Raw genomic sequence first — 27,282 nt, forward strand, 5'->3', positions numbered from 1 at the left:
GCAGGTTTCTAGGAATGCTTGACCAGATGAGACAAATTCAAAATCCATAAGTACAGATATAGATTTGTCACTCCAATAATATTTGCATAAAAACATTAGAATCTATTTAAGGCATTCTAAAATTCTTAAAGAATGCAGAAATTTCAAACTCATTCCAAAACCATGTGGCATTACTTAATTTTAAACTTACAATGGGGAGGGCGCTTGGATTGTCAAGTCTATTGGCAACTTTTTTCTCTCTACTTTACCAAAGGCATTTTTTCTTGTTAATTACCTTAATATATATTTTTTGTTCACTATAATGATTAATTATAAACTGATTTTGCTACTATTGCTAATGTCTGGCATAGAATCTAACCCTGTACCTCTGCAGAAAACACATACAAAAAGAGGAAGACCACCTACTAATCGTTCAAATCAACCACCTAACTATGCAAAATCATCTGAATCCGAAATAAATCTAATAACCGACTATACAGAAACAAGAAGAACAGTTTCTCCAAATACATCATGTGAGAATTCTAAATCTAATACAGTCGATCCCCCTATAAGATCATTGATTTTTCCGTTTTATCTGAATTACATGTTGTACGAGTCACTTAGATTTTACAAATATGTGTTCCGGGCTGTGAACGGCTCACATATTTGTAAAATCTAAGTGACTCGTACAACATGTAATTCAGATAAAACGGAAAAATCAATGATCTTATAGGGGGATCGACTGTAGTTTAACCAAGTCAACAAATCCAGAATCATCTGACATCACAACTGCAGAGTTATGGCTAAAGATAGTTGAACTTATTACTGCTAGCAACCAAAAGACAGATAACCAATTTATGCTTATTTGTGATGAAATTAAAAATATTCACACCGAAATTAAAGAATTTAAAAAACAACTACAATTGGTGAATGAAAAATACAAAAAAATTGAATTAGAGTTGACTAAACTGGGTACTTACAAAGAACAAATGCAATTTAGACTTGATGCTATGAATAATGCTATTAATAATAATAAGTTAATAATTTACGATTTTACAAATATTATGATAGATAAGAATCACAAAGAACTTTTAGACTTTCTAGCATTTGTTCTAGCAAATGCCAATCAATGAAAAAGAAGATATAAAATTTATTCATAATATACCCAATCCTAGAATTAATATTAAATGTATAACTTTAAAAACAGAACAACTATGCAATAATATATTGATGAATAAATTGGATATCCACTCAGCTTCTTTTTAAAAAATAAAACACTGAACACCTTATAACGCTGAGATATATTTATTAAAACACAAACGTTTTCAGCCTAATGTAATAGGCCATCATCAGGTGAATTTGCTGTCGAACACCTTTTGAAAATTCTGTTAAATGGAACTTTCGAACCTTATAAATTCAAAATTATAACGTAAAATAAATTAACCAATCAATACACAAAATAACTATAATAANTCATGTCGGATGTGTGTGTATCTATTCAGGTTTTGAATTGTGATATGTCTGACCATTATCCGATTTGCACTTCTTTTCAGATTTCAACTAAAACTGATTATGAGAAAAAATCTATACTTCATCAAATAATTCATTATAATTATCAAGACTTTTTTCACAAATTAGTGATTGTATCAAAACTACAATAAATAATGAATTATATAATGAAAACGAAAAATATATACAACTGGTAAATATAATTAACCAATTTATAAAAATCCGAACTTTAAAACAACAACAAATTTCTACATTTAAAAAACCCTGGTATGACTTCGACTGCTACACAGCAAAAAGAAAGAAGAATAAAGCCTTGCACCAATTTAGACAAAATTATTCAAACGAAACATTTATGAATTATAAAAAATTAAAAGCTATTTATTTTAATTTATTAAAAGCAAAAAATATCAACTATTTAAAAAATTTACATCATCAGTTAATTTCTACCAAAAATTCAGATTTCTTCTGGACTACAATACAGAAGCTAAGGAGGAAAAATTAGATCATCGAATAAATATAGAAACATCAACTTGGATTCAATTCTTTAACAGATTTCCAAATATAAATAATCCACTAACTCTAATATCCTTTAATCCGAATAATGATTTGTTTGATTTACCGTTTACTTTTGACAAACTTGAGGATTCAATCCGAAGAATGAAATTAAAATCTGCCCCTAACATTGACCTAATAACTTCCAAATTTATCAAATCCCTGCCTCCATCATGAAAACAGATTTTGCTTGTCTTATTCAACTTCTTTTATAAAATGTCTAAATACCCATAAATTTGGAACACAGTGAAATTAATTATGATCTACAAAAAAGGGCATCGTTTGGAACCTGAAAATTATAGACCAATTGCTCTTCTTCCAATGTTAAGGAAATGTTTCACATCTATTTTAGTAAACCATTTCCAGTGTTGGACCCAAGAAATGAATCTTAACTCTGAATTTCAATACACTTTCACCAAATCTAAGGGTACAGAATTTGCTATTTTCTTGCTATCCTCAATTATTCAAATATATTTACCAAAAAAATGTAGGAAAATTTATGCTGTATTCATTGATATCGCCAAAGCTTTTGACTCTGTTCATGTTCCGACTCTGGTTAATAAATTGAAACAATATGGTGCAGGTAACAGTTTTTCAAATTCAATTATGCATCTTTTTTCTTCTTATAAACTACATATTGTAAATAGCAATTACTTAGTCCAGAAATACTTACAAAACATGGAATACTTCAAGGTGAACCTCTTTCTCCATACCTTTTCAACTTCTACATAAATGACATAAACAACTTATTTGATAAGGATAATGAAGGAATATATATCAATGGTCGTATTTTTCACTATATTCTATACACAGATGATTTAGTACTATTAGCACCAACTTGCATAACATTACAACATAAACTCGATAGACTAAATAAATACTTATCGTCATTACATTTATTGATTAACGCCTCAAAAACAAAAATAATTATTTTCAGGAAAAATATTAAATTATCTAATCAAGAAAAAAACTTTTATCTAGACGGCAAACCTCTAGAAATTATCAGCAACATAAAATACCTGAGAATTACTTTTAGCTGGAATAAAGCTTTTCAACACCATTTTAAAGTACTTACTGCAAAAATTAACTCACTTATCGACAATACTATATAATTATGCTCAATGTTAAAAATATCTGACTTAAAACTTCACATAAAAATTTTCAATGCTATAGTTCTTCCTTCCATTTTTTATGCCAGCCCGGTATGGGCTCTTGATTTTTTTTTTTACAAATTCCAAAAATTTCATATTAAGTATCTACGTAAATTATTCAAGCTTGAGAGAACGGTACCAGGTTATTCTGTTAGTTGAATTCTATTTGTTTCTGCTCTATTTCCTTGGTTTTTAAAAAGATTAATAAGATTCTATTACTGACTTATAAATACAGATGATGAAAATATAAAATTTTTACAACAAAATATGTATAAATCTAATGTTCTAAATTCCACCAAAGATACTTGGCAATACAAATTCAATAATATACTTAAAACATATGAAATCTCAAGTGTTATTAATCTTGATTAGATAAATGTGACATAAATTGGAATAACGCCTATACACTACTGATGGAATCTGCCATATCGCAATCAATAACCCAGGATCAAAACTCAATATTGCAATCGGCTTATCACCCATGGTATTCTCAAATTTTAAAAATTCCTTCTGATTCCAGATTTATTATAACTGATATAAATATGAATATTAAATGATTATTCTTACAACTTCGTCTAAATAAATATTCCTTGTTGGTTAATAATACATATATAAACTGTTCTAAACAAAAGTTCTATTGGTGTAAATCAGAAAACTTTTCTATTCTTCATTTGTTGAAAGACTGTACAGCTATTAAAAAATATCGTCAGAAATATCAAATAACAGAAATACTTGGCATGAACCACGATTTAAATTATATGTTAAGAATTGAAAATTTATTAAAAAATGATATGTATAAACTTAATAACTTTTTCATCCAGATTACTAATATATTTAATAATTATCTTGTGAATTAATATTTAGATAATATTATGCAATTATAACTTTTTATGTATATTTTCTTCTATTTCTGTTAAAATTATTTGTTAAAAAAAACAACATAAGATGTAAAACAAACTACTACGATTTTTTCATGTATAAAATAACCCCCCTTTTTCCTTAGTACAATAAAGCTTTGATTGATTGATTGATTGATTTTAAACTTACAATTAAAACTTTGAGTCATGGAGAAAATTACTATATATATATATAAAGTTATTAATTAATTGTACTATGGTAATTTTCTCCATGACATAGAAATATGTATATGTAACTTAAAAATGATGCGTTTTTGAATACTGATATTCATTGAAAGATGTAGCATCATATCATCATATAAAAATAAAAGTAAAAACAAAAAGTAAATGTAATGAAAACTTAATTCTAGAAAATTTCATTATAAATTTTTGAATGAAACACATATTTAAGAAAAGCAAAGAATTTTTCTATATTACAAATATCAAAAATTTATAATGATATTTTCAAACAATATCAAATAATTTATTAGTTATTAACTATTTTTAAATTACTTACTGCTATTAAGAATAACAGAAGTTTACAAAGAAATGGATTTACAGAAACTTCAGAAATATTTCTTATGAAAATAATTAGATGCAATTCAAGAGAATATGTTGATAAAATTCTAGATTAAAAAAAATATATATAATTATTAATATTTTCATAATTAATTATAAATAAATTTTAAGTAAAATCAAAAAGAAAACCTTATATAAAATCTACATAAAAATTAGTGATTCAACTATATTAAAAAAAAAAAAAACAGTATACAAACATCAGTTTTAAATTAAATATTCAAGATTTTTCTTTCATACCATATAAATATATGCAATGCATAGCCATATTAATCAGTCATTAGCATTACAAAAAGCTAGTGTAATGTGCAATATCTCTAGTTATGATTAACACTCATAATTATACTTACAAATTCATAGGGTCACTGAGAGGAGAATTTTTTTTCCAGACCCACCAAGTTTTCTATGAACTTAGGGCCCTTAGTGGTTCTTACTCTTATAAATTAATGTTTTTTTTTTTAATTTTTTAGTAATAAAAAATAAAAGCTTTAAGATTGTTTTTATTAATAAACTTATTTCATGTACTTCATTTTATGTTAAAAAAATGGCAAAATAGGTCTGCTCTACCTTGGGTCCCATACAAGCTCTCTATGGCCCCAAATATAAAAAGGAGTGCAGTCACATGATACAACATCTTAATCCCACCAAAATAACCATCTGCCATATTGGTTGCAAATTTTGCATTACCTCACTCATTTACTATGTCAATGTAGAAGAAAGGAATTTTGCCTGGCTATGTGAGTGATTTGAAAGGTAATTATTCAAAAAAATATAAAGAGAAAGTTTCTTTTATTAGTTGGGATCTATATGAAATACAAATGATGGATTTTTCATCCAATGATCTAACTGGTCTTTAACATTTGCATTCAAACTGTAAAGTTTGAATGCAGCTGTTAAAACAAGGGGATTTCCATTCATGTGTTAAAAGGGGGGAAGGGGATGTAAGAGAAAGAGAGGAGGGGGAGAGGGTTGTAAGATTAAACTGTATAGAATGACTTAGAGAATCCACTCAGGGAGGAAGGAGTCTACATCTTGAAAGTCCATAGCTGTATTTTTTCTCATGGCTTTGTAAATTTTGCTGGAGATTGATTTTGTGTGCTTTATTTATTAACATCAACACTGGGTTGATGTTATGTCCCCTAAGGCATTTAGGGTACATAACATCAACACTGGGCAGATGTCGATCTAAAACTTAAAACAGGTTAGTTAACCATTGTATAACTATTGTAGTAATTTACCGATGTAATAATTAAATTTACCAAATTTATAGAAATGTAAAAATCCTGAAGAGGGGTGCAAATTAAAAGAAAATATTGCACCCGAAATGCATAGAAAATAAATAAAGAATACGAATAAAAGCTTTGTCTCTGATTAAATGCGGTCCAGGCAAAAAAACGGGGGTTATTTATGTACAATTAACCCATAAAGTTTTTTCATCAATTTTGAGGAAATATTTTTGAAAAATTGATTTTTTAAAAGTAATATAAAGTAAACTGCACCATGGATATATACATATCTATTACTTATAGCATATAATACTGTTGATAAAAAATATAATACTGTTGATAAAAACTAGTCCCCTTATTTTGACATTCAGCATGAAATTGAATCACAAAGCACTTTTCAGGAAAAACAGCAGCCTGTCAAGCTCCTATATGATGGGAGTTTTGTTCATCCACACACCTAGCCATGTCATTATGTCATGTGGCAAGTTCGGACAAGAAAGCTGGAAGTGACATTGAGAATCAAAGGCAGTTTTCATACAATGCCACTCAGCATTTCCAGATTGGGGACTTTTTTGGAGTGACATATTTTTTTTTTCACTTTGACCTTTGTTCAGTACACTAAAAATGTTGACATGACAGAACATGTAAAATACTGTTTAAGCACTATGATCAAATATGGTAGTTGTGTGAGTAGCAGGGGGTCACTGGGTCGAACCCTAATGACCGCTTAATCTGCACGGGTCGGAAAGACCCACTCTCGGTTGTCGGATGGCAATAGGAGGGCTACAAAATATGAGTGGGGAGGAGTCGGAAGTCGCAATCAGGTGTCCAATTGATTACACAGGTTTCAATTAACGAACACATTTAATAAACAACTATGAAAATTTACACAAGATACTAAATACAACATACGCGTATTAAATAGGTATTCTAAAATCTATTCTAACCTAACGCTAAAATCCGAGAGAGAGCTCACGTTAGAGAGAGATAAATTATAATGGCAAGGGTTTACCTCGAAGGCAACGTTCTTCCGATATAGGGCGTTGATAAAACACTCTGTGATAATCCGAGGTGTCCTTTGAAGGCAATGTGAAGCGATGTCCTGTTACGGTGTATACTCCGTCGCTCCCAATATGTAGAGTTCTTCCTTGACGAAGTTCTTCGGAGGTTTCTTCAATCAACCTCTCCGAGGAGTAATTCCGTCGTATATGGAGAGAATAGAAAATAAGCAAAGTCCTTTACCTTTCATGGAGCGGCAATTATGAGCTTCTTAGATCCTGAGAGTGCTGGAAGATCGTGCGACGATCGCTCTTCAGGTTTGCAGAGGGGTTTCTTCGGCTTCTGGCTCAGCGCCGAGTAGAAAATCCGACCCCTTTTTATACTCGATCAGCGTGGGAAAAATCTGAGAATTGTTGACGTCTTTTGACAGTTCTCCCTGATTTATGACAGTCTCCTGCGCCGTAGAAAAACTTATCTCCTTATTTGGTCATTTTTATCGTCCGGTCGCTCGGACGTATGGGGGTCACGTGACATCGTGGTCCCTCGTCGATGACCTTCGGACGACGAAAGTCACCCTCACTAACTACGCAGTTAGTGTGAAAATAAAAAACATCGTTCGTATTCTCACACTTGGTATTATTAATTAAAAAATTATACAAAAATGATTCCTATTTTTATGTGACAGCTTAACATAATACTTTTGCTTTCCAGACTCCAAACTGATAAGGTTACAAGCACTTGCACTAATTAATAAGTAAAACTAGTGATGATAAGTAATTTGAAATGGCAAAAAAAAATTTAAAACTGGCAAAATGGTTGGCAATTTTTAAAAATTTTCCAGAATGACCCTTGATTAAGATATAAATTCAACTATTTAAAACTGGGTATATTTAAAGTTACATTTTAAGTTGATTAAGTTGTATTTATGTAAAAATGATTTTTAACTATATTCGGTTACTATCCAGTTTTTCTTTTTGTCATTATAGTGTTGTGCTGTGTAAAGTCTAACAATCTACTATTGCTTTAAATATGTTATTAGACTATTAAACTAAGTACTTAGGTTAAAATAGCACAGTTTCTTACATTGTTTTTCTACATTATTTTCATCACATACTTTACTTTTCTGTTTTGTTTAACTAATTTTTTCTTCTATGATTCGTCTTTAAATATTAACTCCAGTTATGAAAGAGATGTCATAGTAAGAAGTTTATTTTTGCATTGTACCTTTTACTTCATATAATATATGTTGAGATTTAAATTGTAATGAAACAAAAATTTAACTGTATATGTGCTGAGGTGGCAACAAGAGTTGAAAGGATTGTGGCATAAAAGGAACAGACATGTTGTAGCTCCAGAGATGTACGAGTGTTCTGTTCATGTTTAATAAAGAGTTAGCTGTGTTTTCTGGTCATTTATAATATATGATGGCAGAGTAGTGGCTAATGTATCAGATCCTAGTGCTAGAAGGGTTTAATTTTCATCCCAAAGATTGGAAAATATGGATAGGACTTTTGAACAATTTCAAACAGCATCTGGACGCCATAATAAAACTGCTGACTAGGTAAATTCTTTAATATACTTAATGGGACAGAAAGCCAAGGATATTTTAGCATCATTTAGTCTCTCTGAAATGACTATTCCAAAGTTAAGGCAGCATTCAAAAAATACTTTGTCCCAACTAAAAATGTTATATATGAAAGATATAAATTCTATTGGTTTCAAGAAGAAGATGAAACAATGCAGAATTTCATTACCTCATTATATAATCTTGTTAAAATGTGCAATTTTCCTGCTTTGTTTCAAGATGAACTGATTAGGAACAGAATAGTTTGCAGCATTAGAGATAAAAAGTCTTGAAACACTTGCAACTAGAAACATAACTAACTCTGGAAAAAGCAATAAACACTGCAAGACAGGCTGAAACAGTGGAAAAGTAGCAGGAAGCTTTTAAAAACAATTCTGGGAATAACATATATGCATTAGGCAAAAACTGTTTGTAGGAAGACTGTACTTTCAAAGCCAGAAGCTGCTGTAGTCATTAACCAAAAACAAAACTTCAAATTCCTATTATTGGTGTGGAAAATGTGTGAAACATGCTAAACTAAATTGCCCTGCACATAAAGCAGTGTGTAATAAATGCAAAAATGTAGGTCATTACACAAAGGTCTATAAAACTAAAGTGAGTATAAATGAAATAAAAGAACCTGATCAAAATTCATTTTTGAGACATGTTAAAGGGTCTGGTAATATAAACAATAGTGTTAAGAAACAGTCTAATCAGAGCAGTGCAAACATTTTTGTGGGAGATATGCCTTTAAACTTCAAGATCGACACAGATACATATGTCACAGTTATAGCATGCAACACATACAATAGAGTGCTATCCCATGTTAAATTACGAGAAACAAATAGATCTATACAGCCCTGGAAAAAAAACACTGGATGTTGTGGGAGTGTTTATGGAGAAGCTAAGAAATAAGAGATTCCACATCCAAGAAGGCATGTATGTTATTGATAAACTAGATTGCTCCTTGTTGAGATGTAAATCAAGCAAATGTGGCCGAGTTAACTCTTGTTAAGAGAATACATGAACTAAACTTTGCTTTCAATCCATTTAAAGAATTTCCCAATCTATTTCAAGGGATTGGGAAAGTACAAAAACCTTATCACATTAAACTTAAACTAGAAAAAAATCCTTGTTCTTTGAAAGGCACCATTGTCCTTGAGAGGTAAGCTCAAGAAAACTTTAGATGAGATGATAAATAAGAGAATAATCAAGGCAATAGATGAACCTAGAGAATGGTGCACTCCAATAGTTTTGGTTTCAAAGAAATCAGGCAAAATAAGAATTTGCATTAATCTATCTAATTTGAATGAGAACATTGAAAGATAATACTTTCCCATGGCATTGGTTGACTATACACTCAGCCAATTCCATAACGCAAAAACGTTTAGTATTATTGATGCTAGTGCAGAATACATAAAATTAATAAATTATAATCAAATTGATAAAAATCATATACTACTCTTCAATTATTCAATTATAAAACATTTTATAATTGAACAAAATTTAAAAAACTTTGTTATATTATTTCAAACTGACTTCTATAAAGGTTTTTGTAATATATGTTGATGATTTAGATAAACATTAAATGGCGATATAATATATGTTGACGATTTAAATAAACGAAATGTAATCGGGTAGGTGCCCAGGTGGCGAGACGGAAAGGGAGCGAGAGTAGCTCGAGGAAACCAGCTGAATGTAGAAGTTTTTAATTGTATTAATAAAGAGTTATTCATACCATATTATCTGGTCAGTTGAGTCATTTATAATACAGTTTTATACCAAAGTATTTTAATTTTGTTCAGAATTGATAAAACTAATTTTAAAAAACTTCTTATTTGGTGAAATTATATGTAATTATATTTAGCTAAGATGAAATCATGTAAGAACTCATGGCTAAATTACAAACATTACTGTTTAAGATATTTTTTTAGCAGAAAATTTAAATAAATAGATATTTTCAAGATCATATTGTTTATATTAATTGATTATGGGATATATCAGGAAAGACACTATCAGTTATTATAACATTAAAATAAAAAATATATATTGAAAATTTAATTAGAGAATTTATTTAGATAAATTCTTACTTGTCACCATGTAGAAAGCAAATGTAACATATTAAAAGATACGTAGATTGTGCTGCAAATAATGTGGAATCATTTTCTGTTATTGCACAATGGGATAAAATAAAATGGCATGTATCAAATGTATCTGAAAAATAAACATAAAAATATTAATCTGAATAAAAGGTTTTTCACTAAAAATATAAACATTTAAAGTTTATTCTTAATATCTACCATCTAAATAATCAATTCCCATTTCAACATCTTTAAAATAGTTTTCAAACATAGCATTATCTTCTTTGAGGAAAGTAAGTAATAAATGCTTTAATAAAATATTGCTCTTATCTCTGATATTCTTAAAGCTTTCAAAATAAAAATACAAAAATTAAATAAAATTTTAACATTAATTTATGATTTTATATTTATTTAAATTTTGTCTAAAATAATAAATACATACACAGATAACCCTCATATAACACAGTAGTTACACTCCAATAAAATCTCATATATACATTTTCATAAGCATCAGAAACTTAATTTTTATTAACAATAGTAATAACTGAACAAAGATCTAAATATATAAACTGTGATACATACAGGCAGTCCTGACTTTTGAATTTAATGCATTCCTACAACTATGTACTAAAATTGAATGATAGAGCTGTACTTGATAAAAAAGAGTTCTGTTCCCAGAGAACTAAAAAGAAAAATTATATCTCTTAAGATAGAAAAGTTTTTGTTCTTATAGCAAAAATGTGCCACAATACATAAGTTATTATTTAAAATATGAAAACCACAGTTTATACAAACAATAAAAATTTTCAAAAATGAGTTTGATGTTACTGTTAACTAAAACTGGCAGAAAGTACCATTATATAGTTCAAAATTTTTGTCTGTTAGCTGAAAGTATACAAAAATGCAAATTTGGCATATGAAAAGTGGTTTTGAAGTATTGAAACATTATGCATGAGAGTGAGATTCAGAAAGTCAAAGAAAATTAGCAGAAAATTAAATAAGGCATGTACACACACACTTATTTAGAAGACTGTATTGTCTGCTTTCTTTAATAACAATAATTAGTAATTTGACTTTAGTAATTACTTATTTTGCTTAACCCTAAAGTGGGCACACTTAGTATATGAATCACTCCAGTGATATTTTAATGTTTACTGTAGATACATGTGAGTTCAAATTATTTTGTGTACTTTATTATGCAAAGCACACCATTTGTGTAGTTTTTCCAAGAAAAGTATGAAATAAAGGAATGCTGAAATTGGATGGGGTGACTGCCACTATATAACTTATGTACACTTATTTTCAATCAGATCCTTAAGTAGGCAAGGGCCTCCCATGGCTAAGCATGCCTATGCATTAATGCAACTCTAAGTGTTGATGGCTGTACTTCCTTGAGCAATAAAGCTCTGGTTTCAAGACTGTCACAACTGAAAAATGTTTCCATGCCTCCCACCTCAACAGATTCAGAATCAATTTTCTTCAAAATCCAATGTAACAATATTTTAATGTAACGAGTGTTAAGATTATACATAATATAATGTCAAGATTCAGAAAAAAATATTAAAAAGATGTAAAATTATATCCAACAAAATAACAGAGAATCCCACATTAAAGCTCAAAAATACTGTATTAGGCCAAAATTTCTGCAATTCTCTAGCCTCATCGGAGAAAATTTTATAGAAGTACACTATATTAAATATGGGTTGCCTTTATTTTATTTTATAGAATATAACAAATATACATTTAATATTAAAAAAATAAAGTAATAATTAATCAGATTCTAAATCTATGTTTCCATAAAAACAACAGTTTGAATTTTATTTTGTTTCAAATCAGAAAAATAATTCCAGTCAGTTTTAAATTTCATATACTTACTTAAGAAAATTCATTGAAAGAGCTCTACAATGCCAAATAAAACTCATAAATTGTTTCTCTAAAAGGTTTTTATTAAATATAATTAAAACGTTTTCTTGTGTAACAGATTTGACATTATATATAGTAATAATAGTTTGAAATAACTGCAAAATAATTTGTTCATTTAATTCATTTCTCTGTACCTGAAATTATAAATAATTATATTATTAATTTCAATTTAAAAAATTATTTGATTATTTTTTGAACACTCTTGTCATAAAATCTCTCAAATGTATGATTTTATATAAAATACTTAGTTTTCCTGAAGCAAAATACAAAAATCAGATCTTTTGAGTTTTGCTTCCTTAGTTCCCAGAAGATAAGATGTAAACCCAAAGTCTTTTAGTGCATCTGATTTTTATAGTACTGTAATTTGCCCTAGAAAATAAGCATTATGTACCAAAATTAATTTTTTGAAAGAGATAAAAGGAAAATTATAAAAATTGCAATAATTCACATTTGACTTGAATATTATCTGGAAATGTTGGAATTATTTGTGATATTGAAGATGTTATTATAATGTATAACATTAATCTTAAAAAAAAAACTGATTAATACACCAACATCTTTATATTTTAACGTATATACAGTCGCCCCCCTATAATACTATTAATAATTCTGTTTTATATGAATTCCATGTTGTATGAGTCACTTAGATTTTACAAATATGTGATCCATTTGTATTAAAATAACATATATCATTACATTATATAACTAAAGTCATATAGATAGATGTGTAAAGGTATAATGTGTTAGAATATTTAGATACCATTTACAGCATTGTGGTGTTCATTACAAATGAGTTAACACATTTTTATTGTACTATGTCTTATGGGAAACTGTCCCAAACTTCCTCTTGTTCTTCTTATATATATATGTCGGTAATTGGTAATTGCCTTATGTCGGTAATTGGTCCCAGGAGAGGAGACTTAAGTCGAAAAACAACGTAAGTTGAATTTACTTGTCACTAGGCTAAACCTCATAACTGTTCCCAGTTCTGTATTTTATTTATAAATGCATTTTTAATAATATATGGTTAATAAGAATCTATTTTAAGCTTACAAACAAATAAATTTTAGTTTTTAATGTAGTATAGAAAAAAAGTAATCTAAATTTACGAATTCATGTAGTATGTACAGTACATACTTGTAAATGTACATGTTTACAATTTGGTGATGTTTACAGTACATCGCAAACTCTTTATTTGTGAATATGGTTTGCTCTAAGACATTATAAAATAAGATGATTTTGTAAGGTTAAATAACAAATACAGTTATTAAAATTATCATACGACAGTAGAAAATAAACTAATTTATATTAAATTTACCAATATTGAGTGGTGCTGACAATGACACCAAATGGTAGATATTGGAGCTACCGTGGAAAACAGCAATTTTGAGCACTTAAAGACCACTAAATAAGATGACAACATAGAAACACAGATGTTTTCATGTTTCGTTCTCTAGGATTTATGATGATTATATTAACATTTACTGTAAATTTACATATTTTAATATGATTTTAGTGAAGATCTTATTGAAAAATGTCCCTTCCCAACTCCGCCTCGTTGAGTTGGTTTCTTGTGTTTCACGACTCGATGTGGTGAATCAGGTTCGTCGGAAAGCACACCTCCACACTCAAATTGAATATATATATAGTTTATTTACAGTTGTACAAGTTATAAACGTAGCATATGTACAGGAAGATCATGCGTGGTGAATTCACGTGCCAGATTGGCGTCTGGAAACTAATACTCTTGGGAGAGACCTCAGTCAGCTTTCGGAGTCGGCTCAACTGCACGGTCGGTCCGGTCTCAGCACTAACCCGTCCCTGAGAAGATTAACAGAGGAGAATACTCTCTCTTTACGCTCAGCGGGCTTCCCAAGTGCCTGAGACTACCGTGTACCAGTCTCTTGCCCTTCTCTGCTTTCCTCTCGTTCGGCCCGCAATTTAAGGGTTTTTGGACGGGGACTTCCGACCAATCACAATCCCCTTTCTTTGCCCGAACAGCTTACACTCGGGTCCGCCGTCATCCGACGAGAGTGAAGCTCACACAAACGTCCGCCACTTGTTTACGTTCGTTCGTTTACAATATGGCAATTGTACTACCGTCTCACTGCAGGTGGGTACAATTAACAAAGCCGTACCCCCTTTGTCCCCGCTGTGCTAAAAGGTTACTACTTTACAATTTTATATACTTTAATGCTTTTCTAGTGATATTACAACTTTTTGTGGCGGATGGATGTAAAGTCGAATAAAATTACTTAAACTTAAATTTTATTTTTTCATATATTTTTTGACAAACGACGTATAATCGAGAACAGCATAACTCAAAACAACGTAACTCAAGGTATACCTGTATTATATATATATAATGTAATTTATCTATTAATAAAGTTTTATTATAAGTAACATTCAAAGTTTCAAAATAAAATAATTTCAAATTACTTCTACTTTCATAAATACAATAGTTGTTCAATATTTTTCAAAAGATTTTAATATATATGTAATTTAAAAACAAAATTATAAAATTAAATATATAACTTGAATTTTACTCTTAAACTGGATGTAAATATTAATTTTCCATGCCTATGTTTTTACATTAATTCATTACAAAAGTAATAGATAATATCATTATCAAGAAATAAATTGAATGATGTAGCAACATCTTTTATATTTATGTCATTCTTTTTTTATCTAACTTGTAAGTAGAAAAAATATTGCTAATTGGTTGAGATGAGTTTCTGTTAGAACAGCCAACAAAAGATCACAACTTACAACAATCTGCTTGCTTCATATTGTGGTTGACATTGATAAATTTAGTTTTAAAAAGGTACTAATGATAAGAGTCATTAAGAGATAAACTGGCAGATGTGAATGACCAGAAAATTAAACAGTGGAAAATAAAGCATAAATAAATAGCAGAAAATATGACAGAAAATAAAAAAGACCAAATGCCACATAAACTAATTTACTGAAATGGATCCCACAAAAAACAAGATTAGTTGAGATTGGTTCATGGAATTTCCAAGCATTGTTAATGATCGATAAAATCAAACTGAAAAATATAAACTGAAAAAATATATATAAATCAACATTCTAATGTTTAATTGTAGAGAATTTTATCCTTGCTCTCTTCTTATATTCATTATTATATCCTTTACTTTAAATGTCACAAACTACATTGTAATGAAAGTTGAATAAAATTATTTTAAACAAACTGAAAATGATGATTATTAAGACCCTAATTCCTCTTTCATTAAATATGTTTTCTCATATTAATTTTTACCTGTATTCTAGACAAAAAGTTACTATTTTAAATAATGGATTTATTATTATGATCATAAATATTAATTTAATCACATCTGATATTTATCTGCATTTTTGTCACCTTAACTTCTGAATTTCTTTCTAATATATTATTATTATCTCAAAATCTATCAAAACAAGATGAAGATTTAACAAAGCATTATTTTATTTAGGTTCTTTCCAAAATTATAGCACATTATAAAAGCAATATTAAACTTGCAAAAATTATTACATAGCATATACAAGATACCTAACATTACATGATTAAACTACACCACAAAACACTGGGATATGTTAAATACTGCACTCTTAAAACCTATAACCGGTGTGATATAAAAAACAAAAGATAAAGATCACCACAAATGTTTTCGAACTGCTGTGAGTTCTTCTTCAGGTGTGAAACAGAATTACTGATGGGACAGAGCGAACCGTTAAGGAAATTTGAGAAGTATTAGAAGGTGTTAAATGAGATGCATGTGTGTTTGTCTGGTTGACTTATCATCACCTTAAAGTTCAGAGTCCATCAACGTCTGCCAGGCTGGTGACAGAACCAACTCATCCTTAAAACTGATGCATAAAGGTTCTCTCTGTCCTATCAGTAATTCTGTTTCACACCTGAAGAAAAACTCACAGCAGTTCAAAAACGTTTGTGGTGATCTTTATCTTTTGTTTTTTATATTGTACTGGTTATAGGTTCTAAGAGTACAGTATTACATGATTAATTGGTTTCAAGAAAAAAAAAATGTCACAAAGTAGTTAACTTTTATATGTCTTTTTATTTACTTATTATATGATTTACATAACATTAAAAAAATAAGAGATGCATTCCCAAAATGAAAAATAATTATCTAAAATTAAAAAAATATATATTTTGTTTTTTGTAATTATTACATTTACAATTCATAATTTAATTAAATTATGAATCAACTAATACAATAATTGAATCTGGATCATTCTTTCCTTCTTTGAATGATCTGGGTATACTCCTCATATATGCAGTAACAAGTTCTGTAATTTTGTGTGGCTAACTTGTGGTGGCATATACCCAGTACATGTTAGAACTGGCTTGTACAAGCTGATTATTACAATTTTAAAAATTCAGCAAGCTGGTTGTTAAAATTCTTGATGAATGGATTGATGATTAAGAATAAATAGTTTAAGAATAAAGTTTTATATATTAAAAGCCATGACTTCTATTAATGTTTTTGAAAACAATAAAAATATGATCTCTATTTTCTGAATTGGAACTTTATGAAACAACCACATATTTAATTTAATATTTTTCTCTCTCTTTATGAAACTAAATTTAGGAAAATTTTTCTTAATCTCTTCCTCTTAAATGGAGAAAAATATTTAAAAATAAATACCAGTGTGAGTTTACTGACTGTTGATTGATTGAACTACTTGATTTATTAGATGAATCCATTTCACCCTATGAGGAATTAACTTCACCTTGCATGGAAGGTGAAAGAAAATTAGATTAATTAAATGAAGTTTTAAAATTCATTATAAATGATTTCAGAATACAGAGGAAAAAATTACATCAGTTCTTGAAACAATAGAAAAAGTAAAAAAAAATAATTAATGTCATAGTAATTAGTAGTATAGAAGCTAAAAGAGGTTTCAATTTAATGAATGTAATATGTGAAAAAATAAGAAACACTTTAGCCATTGAACATACAGGATGATTATCATTAAAAGTTCTGATTTCACAATGATCTGAAATAAGAACCAAAGGTCAGAACAACAACATAACTACTAGACCCAAACTGGGCTGCCATCTTTGAAGCAAATTGAATATGCATCCGCTATGACACTTTAAGGAAGAAAGCTGCACACTTGTAGGAAATACCTAATACAGATATGACTGTTCATCATATAAATACACAATTTTCATGAATATAATTTGCAGAACTAATAAATAATAAATAAAACAGTTAAAATTCTCTGAAAAATATTAAACTAATCTTTAATAGTGTGAGGGCCCGGATTTAAGATTCGAATATTTTTATTCATTAGATTAAAAGTTAGGGTTAACACAAAAAGGGAAAAACAACCGACAAATTTTCTCATAAAAATCGCTCATAAAAACTCCGTTCCCACGACAATACTTCCCTGTAGAAGATGAGTTAACTGTTGTGTCATAAGTTTGTCACTTCGCCCATCATTGGTCAAAGAAGATCATCACCTGTGACGTACATGGGGAAATCTCGAAAAAAGAGCCCCCATATAAAAGGCAAGTGCGATGACGACACAAGGGGGAAATTAAGTTCTTTTCTCTATACTGTGAGTGTGTGCCCGTGGATTTACCTGCATCTCGTCTCCACCGTCTTTAATAGACTTTGAACTTCGACTTCGAACTTTGGACTGATTTGAACTTTGAACTTGGAAGGACGAACCTCGGATCAACGTTATAACAACCTAATCAGAGGTATTTATCCTACACGCGATGATGTGTAAGCTCTCTCTCGAATATTCGAACCTCGCGGGTAGGGTCGCGACTATTTTATACTTTGCCGTTACTTTATGAACTATACGGATTGAACCCGAGAGGGATTTGTATTCCAATTATTAACTATGTATAAATGTACGGAATAAACGGGTATTTTGTTAACGAACTTGGATTGGTGTGCGTTTCTTCCGACATTTTCCACTCCATACTGAACCCGAAGTCCTCGACGAGATCGCTCGTGATAATTCCCCATCCATCCGCGTATCTATCCGCGATAAATTGATAGATTGGTGTCAGATCCTGACAGGTGAAAGAATCTAACGATCCTTTCTCCTAACCCTTTTTTCCCATCCTTTAGATAAGTGAGGCCGGACCTCAAGGTCTTGAGTCGAGTAAGTGGTAGGAGAGGGACATCCTCGTAAACATCCTACCCCCGATTAGTCTCACAATAGTAAATACCAGTAGTTAAAATATTATTCATATCGCAGTGGCATAGCGTAGTTGGAGCAGCAGGGGCGGCCCATCCCGGGCAGCACTTTTGGGGGGAGCGGCAAAATTTCACAATAAATAATAATAATATCTTGTAAAAATTTGAACTATTTCATTTCATATTTTTGTAGCACCTACGATTCGGACCGATTGAAATGAGCACGGAATTTTTCATTACTTATTCTGTGACGAAACTGAATTTTAGTCTTTAAAATTGAGATACCCAAATAAGGAGGCGGCAGAATTTTCCTCTGCCCCAGGCAGCTGACATCCATGCTACATCACTGTCATATCGGCTGAACATTTTGCCAAATTAAGGAATACAAAATACTGTATAGGAAATATATATATAGGCACTCCTTGATTTACAAACAGGATTGGTTCCTGGAGTTTTGTTGTAAATGGAGGAGTGTCTGCACTGGATAATATACAACCATTCATAGGGGCTGTCCATAATGATGTCTACACCAGAAGGATAGGAAGGAGGTTAAGAAAAGTTGGACAAGGGGAGGGGAAGGGTTGAGTATCAGTGGACATCCATATACTTCATTATAAATTTATACAGTTTATGCATGTTGTTATATTTATTTTAAAATTTCTTGTATGTTCTACTTATGGTATCTATCATTCGTAAAGTGATAAAGGTTTAAGGAGAGTTGAGTTTTGTTGGATGTTTGAAGAGGGGAGGGGTTACAGAAACGAACAAACTGGAACAAGAGGAGGAGGGGGAGTAAAAATTTCAAGAAAAATGCAGACAATTTATGGATAGCCCCATATGAACATTTTCAAATGCAATAACCCATCAATAAACATAATTTATTGATTTTAAAATGGACAAGTTTGGTGTACATTTGTCTTACAGAAACATCACGATGAGTCTGATTATATGATGTGGTGGGTTGGAAATTTGAGCTTCATCTTGCTGCTGCACATTTCAATCATCTTAGGTATCATCAATTCATTTGATATTGTCACCTATGATAGACAAAGATATTTGCTTTAGTGTCTTTGTAGCACTACTGGCTATCTCTGTAGATGCTGAGGAAAATCAAACTTTGTACGAACTGATGTTTCATGCAAATAAGTGTATATGTTGTGTGTGTAGAAACAGTTAGGTTCAAAGTGCCAACTGCAAAGAACACTACTATTGCTCAGTTTCCATTTGTCACAGTGTATTGCTGTCAACAACCAACCAAAGTATTGTTTTTTTAGGAAACCTGTCAACAAAATATCCATCATGTGATTGTTTTACATACCAAAAAAAGGGTTCTACATGCATCATCAGTCAGCAATCAAAACTTTGTAGTTTCAATAATTGCTCAAATTTAAATTACAGCATTAATGGATAACAAAACATGTTTCCCATGATCTATAAAACTATCATAGGTCCCGAGTCAAACCTAGTTCAATACATAAATAAAACAAGTAAACCGGCAAAACCATATTTGGGACAAGACTATGTCTTGGAGACAGAATCACTTTGATGCTCAAGGCAGGTCTTGTTCTCATTCTCCTATCTTCTTTGATATCACTGCTTTTGAGCGCGATCGTTCAAACTTCGCTGGCCACGTCCACGATGCATCTTCAATGAAATTAGCCTATCTAATTTCAAAATTTCTCTCCGTTGCGTGTCGGCCCAGGTTGAATTTTTGTCGATGCGTAACGAAAAGTTCCCATTTTTGAAAAAAATAATCGTGGCTATTATTTTGTCCAAAATTATTTTTTTATTTTGCACAAACAATATACAGTTTAACCCAATTATAAGGTCATCAAATGCAATGACAACCCTAATATAACGTCTCATTTTTATCAGTCCTACAATTTTAATATACTAGATAATGTTAAAAAAACCCACTTGTAATGACATAAAACCATTTTAACGTCATATTTGAAGCACTCCCAAATTTACAAAATTAGATTACAAATTTTATTTAACATAGAAGAAACTACATGTTCCGTCCTAAGGTCAGAGTTTACTTCTTAGAATGACTGTGGATGTACTCTCCCCTTCCTGACTTCGGTGGGGTGAGGTGGCTGTTTTGCTTGTTTGTAGAAAAGGGTCGCCATTTTGTATTTTATTTTGACTCGATTCTCAGTTCCCTGACTACCCACGAGTCTGGATTTTTTTATGCGCAAATGATTTGGGCACCTAATACTCTGTGCCAAATATCAACTCTCGACATGTACTCCTTCATACCTCTATGCTGGTAAGAACATCGGGCAGTACGATTTTATAAACAAGACACAGTCTTGTCAAAATAAAAAACATATGATTATAACAGACTTCTGAAGGAAGTTTAATGTTTCCCCAGAAAAATTTCTTCAGGAGTTTTGAGATTTTGGTCATCAACCAACAATATAGTATCAGAGCAACTAGGACTATATCTAATTTACCAGCAAAACACAATACTGGATCCTTCTTTTATACCTTTCTGTACAATAACTGCACAGCAACTCAGTAGGATTTCTGTTATATTCCTGTGACAATTCCCACACACTTAAGTCTAATTAATAAATAGCAATTATGGCATAATAACAATCCACAAAACCTTTTTTTACAAGTGTTATGTCTGCAATAAACTCCACAAATGCTTTTGACCTCCACTGAGGTCTGCTTCAGGTGGCATAAGTAGCTATCGTCAGCACACAACAATCTGTCTACAGCATATTCACTTTTTTCGTTAGACTGTCATGGCAGCATCTACTTTCTTTGGCTTCAGATGGTGGTGCTAGTTTCTACGTTAACTTTTATCTGATTTGGGGTCTAGTAATTATATGTTGTTGGGTCAGAATGACTTGACATTTTGCATGAATACCTGTGAAGCAATGGAATTTTGCTTGAAGAAAAACATTTTTTTCAAAAATTTGTCACTAGGGGACAATTTGTGCTTTATTAGGGTGGAAAGCAATACAAAAGTAAAAAACATTTATGAGTGACATAACAAATGTTCAATATACTGTCTTTAAAATTCTGATACAAGTTGATTTTTTTGTTGTTATAAAATTTTGTTTTAAAAAGAATTTCAAAACACTTTTAACATATAAATACTTTAAAAAAGGATTTATGGAAATTCTACATCTATTTATCCTTTCTCCTCCCATTCTCTCCCTGTTCCCTGAAGCAAGACAGTTGTTAAAAATTTACCAACATACCTCTGTCCACATACACCACAGAAAATTGCAAGAATGAACCTTTGTATAACCTGCCCTATCATATATCCCATGCTGCCAGGCTGGTTGTTGAAAGCAAGATAATTACTGGTATGCAGTTTAGAAGTTGCACAATCAAAATTTAATACACCTAGAAGTTGCAATTACAAGCATAAAAATATTGCTTTTTCTCTTTTATTTCTGTTTACAAATCATTGTAGACATAAATAAACAACCAAGCCCAAATATTCTGTAATAATTATATTAATTTCTGGATTATTTGAACTATAGTTTTGTTAACTATTAATAATTAATATAAAATAATTTTTTCCAAAGGTAGACAGTTAGTCTGCTCTCTCATACAAACATTAACTAATAATTACAATAATTTTTAAATTGAATTTAATAGTTTTGTTAAATATAACTCAAAATAATAATTAACAAAACCAAACAAAAGATATGTTTTTGTTTTATATTTTGAACTCTAATGTAGAAATCCATTTTATATTAATTAAACTAACATTTGTATAAAATTTAAAATATTAAATAACTTTCAATCTAAGTGTGCATTAGCAAAAATATTATCTTTGCTAATGCACACTTAGTTTAGCTTAGTACTGTGGTATATAACCACAAGCACATGCTTGTGAATTATCTTTGTTAACACACATTTGAAGACACATCATATGTCTGTGTGGTACTTAACATTAACTGTGGAATTGTCCACTGAGAAATTAACATTTGTTTACACAATTTGTACATATTTGTATTCCTGTACACATTGTCCATCCCCATAATTTGACTGAATGTGTTTACAAACTGTCCCAACTATATAAATTAAGTGTAAAAATAAATACAATTTATCATTTTTATTTTATGACTAATTTCCTTTGTCCAGTAATAATAATAAAGTAAACTCGGAAAAATTAAACAGAAAATAATTACAGTGTGAATCAACTTTAACTTGTAATTGGAATTTAAAATCAACATATAACCTGCAGCATCTTTCAAATTACCTTTTAAACATAGATAACCCATAAGTAATACACATGAAATTATGGTACAAGTTAAATTCAAGAAAATCGACCCAAAATCAAATCAAATCAAATTAAAATACAGTAGAGCGTCGATTATCCGAATCAATTGGGGACCAGGGTTGTTCGGAAGATTGATGTTTCGGATAACCGATTATGCACGAAAAAATATATTAATTTATCCCATCTTGACATTTTTCTCTGTTGCTCGCTTCGCGTTGAATTTTCGTCAATGTTAAGCCTAACGAAGACTATTGTATTGTTAAAAATTAATTTTTTATTTTGTACAAACAAAATAAATATATTGCAAAATATAAAAACAATAAAAAATTATACTTCAGAAGTTAATTTAATATCAAAACATAAAATATTTGAGTAGTCCAAGACATAGCCAAAGATTGCAGCGCCACAGCACTGGCGAAAATTTAAATTTGCCAACTGGAATTCTTTTGGATGACTGACGTTTCGGATGATTGACTTTTGGATAATCGACGCTCTACTGTATATATAACCCAAAACACTGCTTTTCTGAAGTTCACATCTTTATTACATCTACTATATCTGTATTACAATATATCTATAATTATATATTGTAGGAACTTAGTGCCTTTAGATTCCTTCAATCTTCTAGTAATCTGAAAGTGCTAGGATAATGATGAAAACTCCAGAAAAGCAGTGTTTTCGTGAATATATAGGAAGAATCATATATTTATGTTCAATTTTTATTTGATGAGATACAATGTTATCTGAAGAAATTACAAAATTAATCTTTTGTGCTAAATTATATTCTGTTATCAGAAGAAACATTAGACACAGCATATTCTATTTACAAACAAAGGATTCTAGGATTATCTGAGTAGACATATAAAAATAAATATAACATTAAAAAAGATAAAGATGTAAATATCAATTGGCAGTTCAAAAGTGCTATATGAATACTGAACAGTCAATGCACATTAATAGCATAGGGACAAATATTAACCATATAATTTAACAAATAGAGATTTTACAGTGTTTATTTTGTTCTTTATCATTTTTGAACTTATAAATAAAACTCTCTGAAAATTATAAACATAGTAGAGCTATATTTTTAAAAAGACATAAATAATAATTAAAATAATTTTTTTAGAAATTTCCACACTATTAATGTAAGAATTAATTAACTTTAATTTTTAAAAATGATATCCAAAACATATTTATCTTAAAGAAAAAATGACTAAATAATTTTAATAAAAAGATTTTAAAATTTAATTTGAAAAAAATTATTGCTTACCATTAAAAATGGCAAAAATATTTCTTTCAACGAAGTAACAACAATTCCAAATAAATCATTTTGAGTTTTACATTGATTCATTTCAGTTGTTTTAAATTCAGAATGTATAGCATTAAATGTTTCTTCTTGAATGATGGAATCAGAATTATATTTATTAAGTAATCTGTTACATTAACAATAACAACAAAATTAAACTTGTTCTAACATTTTTACTTGTGTGTTAACTATATGAAAATATAATACATATAAAAATAAATTTTAAAAATGTATTATTTTGTTCTTTATCATTTTTGAACTTAGACTGTCAATCAAATTAAATAAACAAGAATACTATGCTATTTTACATATAGACTAAATAAATGTTAATCAATCATTCAGAGAAAAATAATTACAAAAAACTAAATAACTTGACAAATTACTATAAATTTTTCAAATTTTATTTTTTTCTAATTTTAATTCAATTATTCAAGACCAGGACTATTAACAAAAAGAAAAAAATATAAGATAAAATAATTTCATTCAATAGATGAATAAGTTGCATAAATATTTTCTTGCTAGATAAATTATTTCTAAATTATCTAAAGATTTTATTTATTTATTTCTAAATTATTTTATTTATATCTTTTATATATTTATATCTATTTCTAAATTATTTTCTAAAGTTTGCAAATGATTCATTTTTGACTGATTTCCAAACATATTTATTTGAATAAGTATCTATAAATTTCCCAATATTAATTTTACCATAGACAGTAAAAAAATAAATATATAAAAAAAGAAATATTATAACTATAAACTGCATGATCTTTTTACAAACTATTGAGCTACCAAAATACAAATGTAAGTAATTGTTTATTTTTCTGATAAAATCTGTGTATTTTTTGTAGTTTGTGAAGTAGGAATTGCTCTTATATTTTCTAGATTAAAATATTCTACAAATTCAAAAATAATTTACAAATAATTTTTATTACTGTTACAGTAAAACTTCAAGTTAACAGACTAATTCAGGCAAGGGGTGTTCATTAAAGCTGAAATTCTGTTATAGGCTATAATAAAGTAGGTTTTCTAAACACATGCATTAAAAAATTGAAAATTAGTTAGTTTATGTTTTTACTTATGTAGATACATTTGTGTAATTAAAATTAAGCATATATGAGAAGTTTAATTTCACAGAAAAGTTTTCTATATGTATTATTACTTATGTACTCACCATAGTTCCTGAGAATGCAATAAACAAATACAGAATATGATCTAAATCAAAGCAAAGAAACAAACATTTTATGGAAAATACACTTTATTTTATTTAACTAAACAGATAATGTTCATGAAAAGAAAAAATTTAAATTTGACAAAAACACAAAAAAGAATTTCCTATTTATTTGCATTCAGATGAAGGTATATCAAGTGGCATGAACTTAGGAGCAGTGAGTCTTGGATTTGAAAAAAAAATACTATTAATTGAATTACATATAAAAATCATTTTAAAATTAACACCCTGTTAATTTTCACATATGACATATGGACTGGGAATTTTGTTTGTTAAATTGAGGTTTTACTGTATTTTAAAAGGATACAATTATCTCATAATATTGGGTTGTTTGGAAAGTAAGTTAATTTCTTTCCTGTGGAAAAAACAATATTTTTATTATAAATAAATATTTTTATTGAATTATATATCAACCATTTTGGTCAAATACTGTTCAAGTTTTTTTATGTTTCAGGGACAAAGAACTAGATTTTATTACTTTACTATAGAGCTTTTATTTTGCATATTTCTACTTTTAAACACAAAGGAAAAAAAAAGGGGATCTGACACAAAGAGGGTTCTACTTTTATATATGGAACCAGAGCACCCTCTGTGGGGAAATATCCACAACACAAATAGCAGAATTAAAAAAACATTAAAATTATTTAGATTACAACAGTAGCAATGATGATAATAATAGCAGCAACAACAACAATAATAATAATTATTATCTTCCTTTTTTACCTTCTCAACAAATACCTGTTGGCATTGTTTCTGGTAGTAGCATTATTTCACATTCATAAAAGTTTTGATCATTGCTTACAAAAAATTGATCCAAGTGATTTTTGACATTGTTATTTCAAGTAAATGTCTTACAGTTAAAAAAAATTTGTATAGACCGGAACAAGTAATAATCTAAGTGCGCTCAATCTGGTAAATATGGTTGGTGTGATAGTATGTCCCATCTAAGTTATAACAGTTTCTGACGAGTTACCAAACTTGTGTCAAATTTGACATTATCGTGGTAAAACACTACACCTGTTTTGTTGATCAATTCTAGCTGCCTTTTCTGTTTGATGATATTACTCAATTTGTTTACTTGGCAGTACACTTTCAAATCAATTGTTAAATTGTCTGGTAATGGCTCAAAAAAAAAAATTTTTCTATATTGAAATTGCCAGAACAAAATTTTGTAAACCAGTTTTGGCACTGTCTTTCTCTCAACACATCATCTCTATACATGTGCCACAATTTTTTTCTTGCTTGAACAGCAACAGCATTTTGAATTTTTGGTAATAAAAAAGCAAAATATGCCGAAAATGATGCTTTCGATCTTTCATATTTAATGGGACATAAAAAATAAACAATTGCACAGAATCAAACAAAATTTTTTACAAATAAGCCTTAAAATGCTAGTTGTCAAAATATATAATGATAATATGGTTTAGAATGAAAATGGCGGGAAAAATAAAACTAATCCGTCTAGTGGTAAAAAAAATGAACTTACTTTCTGAACAACCTAATATAATAAAGCAAACTTGCTTGATTCCAGAACAAAAATTTGGTTTTTAATTTTATCTATATTTTTATGATTTAGCACTGTTTTTCAGGATAATAAATTATGAAATAATAATATTACATAGAGATTTATAAAAGATCATCTGATTTAGGTAAATTAAGTGAAAGCAAATTACACAATAATTACATTATACAATTCGGAGTTCAGCAGTAAAAAATAATGCATTATATACTTAGTGAATTAAATGATAGATAAGTTATGTTATATTTATCCAATTCCTTATATTAACAATTAAATCACTAACGAGCAATTATTTATTGTGACATCATCACAATGCCAGACTGCAAGTTTTAATCATATTTT

At 29.3% G+C, this 27,282-nt stretch overlaps 1 protein-coding gene across 4 annotated transcripts in view; it reads right to left on the reverse strand.

The window, feature by feature from the left end:
- The window catches only part of LOC111642210, a 49,293-nt gene extending 24,983 nt beyond the window's left edge, over positions 1-24,310 (reverse strand). For 2 of the 4 annotated variants that reach the window (XM_023388508.1, XM_023388507.1), the window contains exons 1-4: positions 12,409-13,483; positions 10,753-10,880; positions 10,543-10,666; positions 4,605-4,713 (exon numbers count right to left, since the gene is read on the reverse strand). In XM_023388508.1, coding sequence (XP_023244276.1) covers positions 4,605-4,713; positions 10,543-10,666; positions 10,753-10,880; positions 12,409-12,455 — 408 coding nt within the window. In that variant the 5' untranslated portion in view covers positions 12,456-13,483. Of the gene's footprint in view, positions 1-4,604; positions 4,714-10,542; positions 10,667-10,752; positions 10,881-11,115; positions 13,484-24,154 lie in introns of those variants that run through there. The other 2 variants (XM_023388510.1, XM_023388509.1) reach the window with 2 other exon arrangements.
- Positions 24,311-27,282: the final 2,972 nt, after the last annotated feature.

Source organism: Centruroides sculpturatus, unplaced genomic scaffold, assembly GCF_000671375.1.
Source record: "Centruroides sculpturatus isolate CEXI.00-Female unplaced genomic scaffold, Cexi_2.0 scaffold1630, whole genome shotgun sequence".
NCBI classification, from domain to species: domain Eukaryota; kingdom Metazoa; phylum Arthropoda; class Arachnida; order Scorpiones; family Buthidae; genus Centruroides; species Centruroides sculpturatus.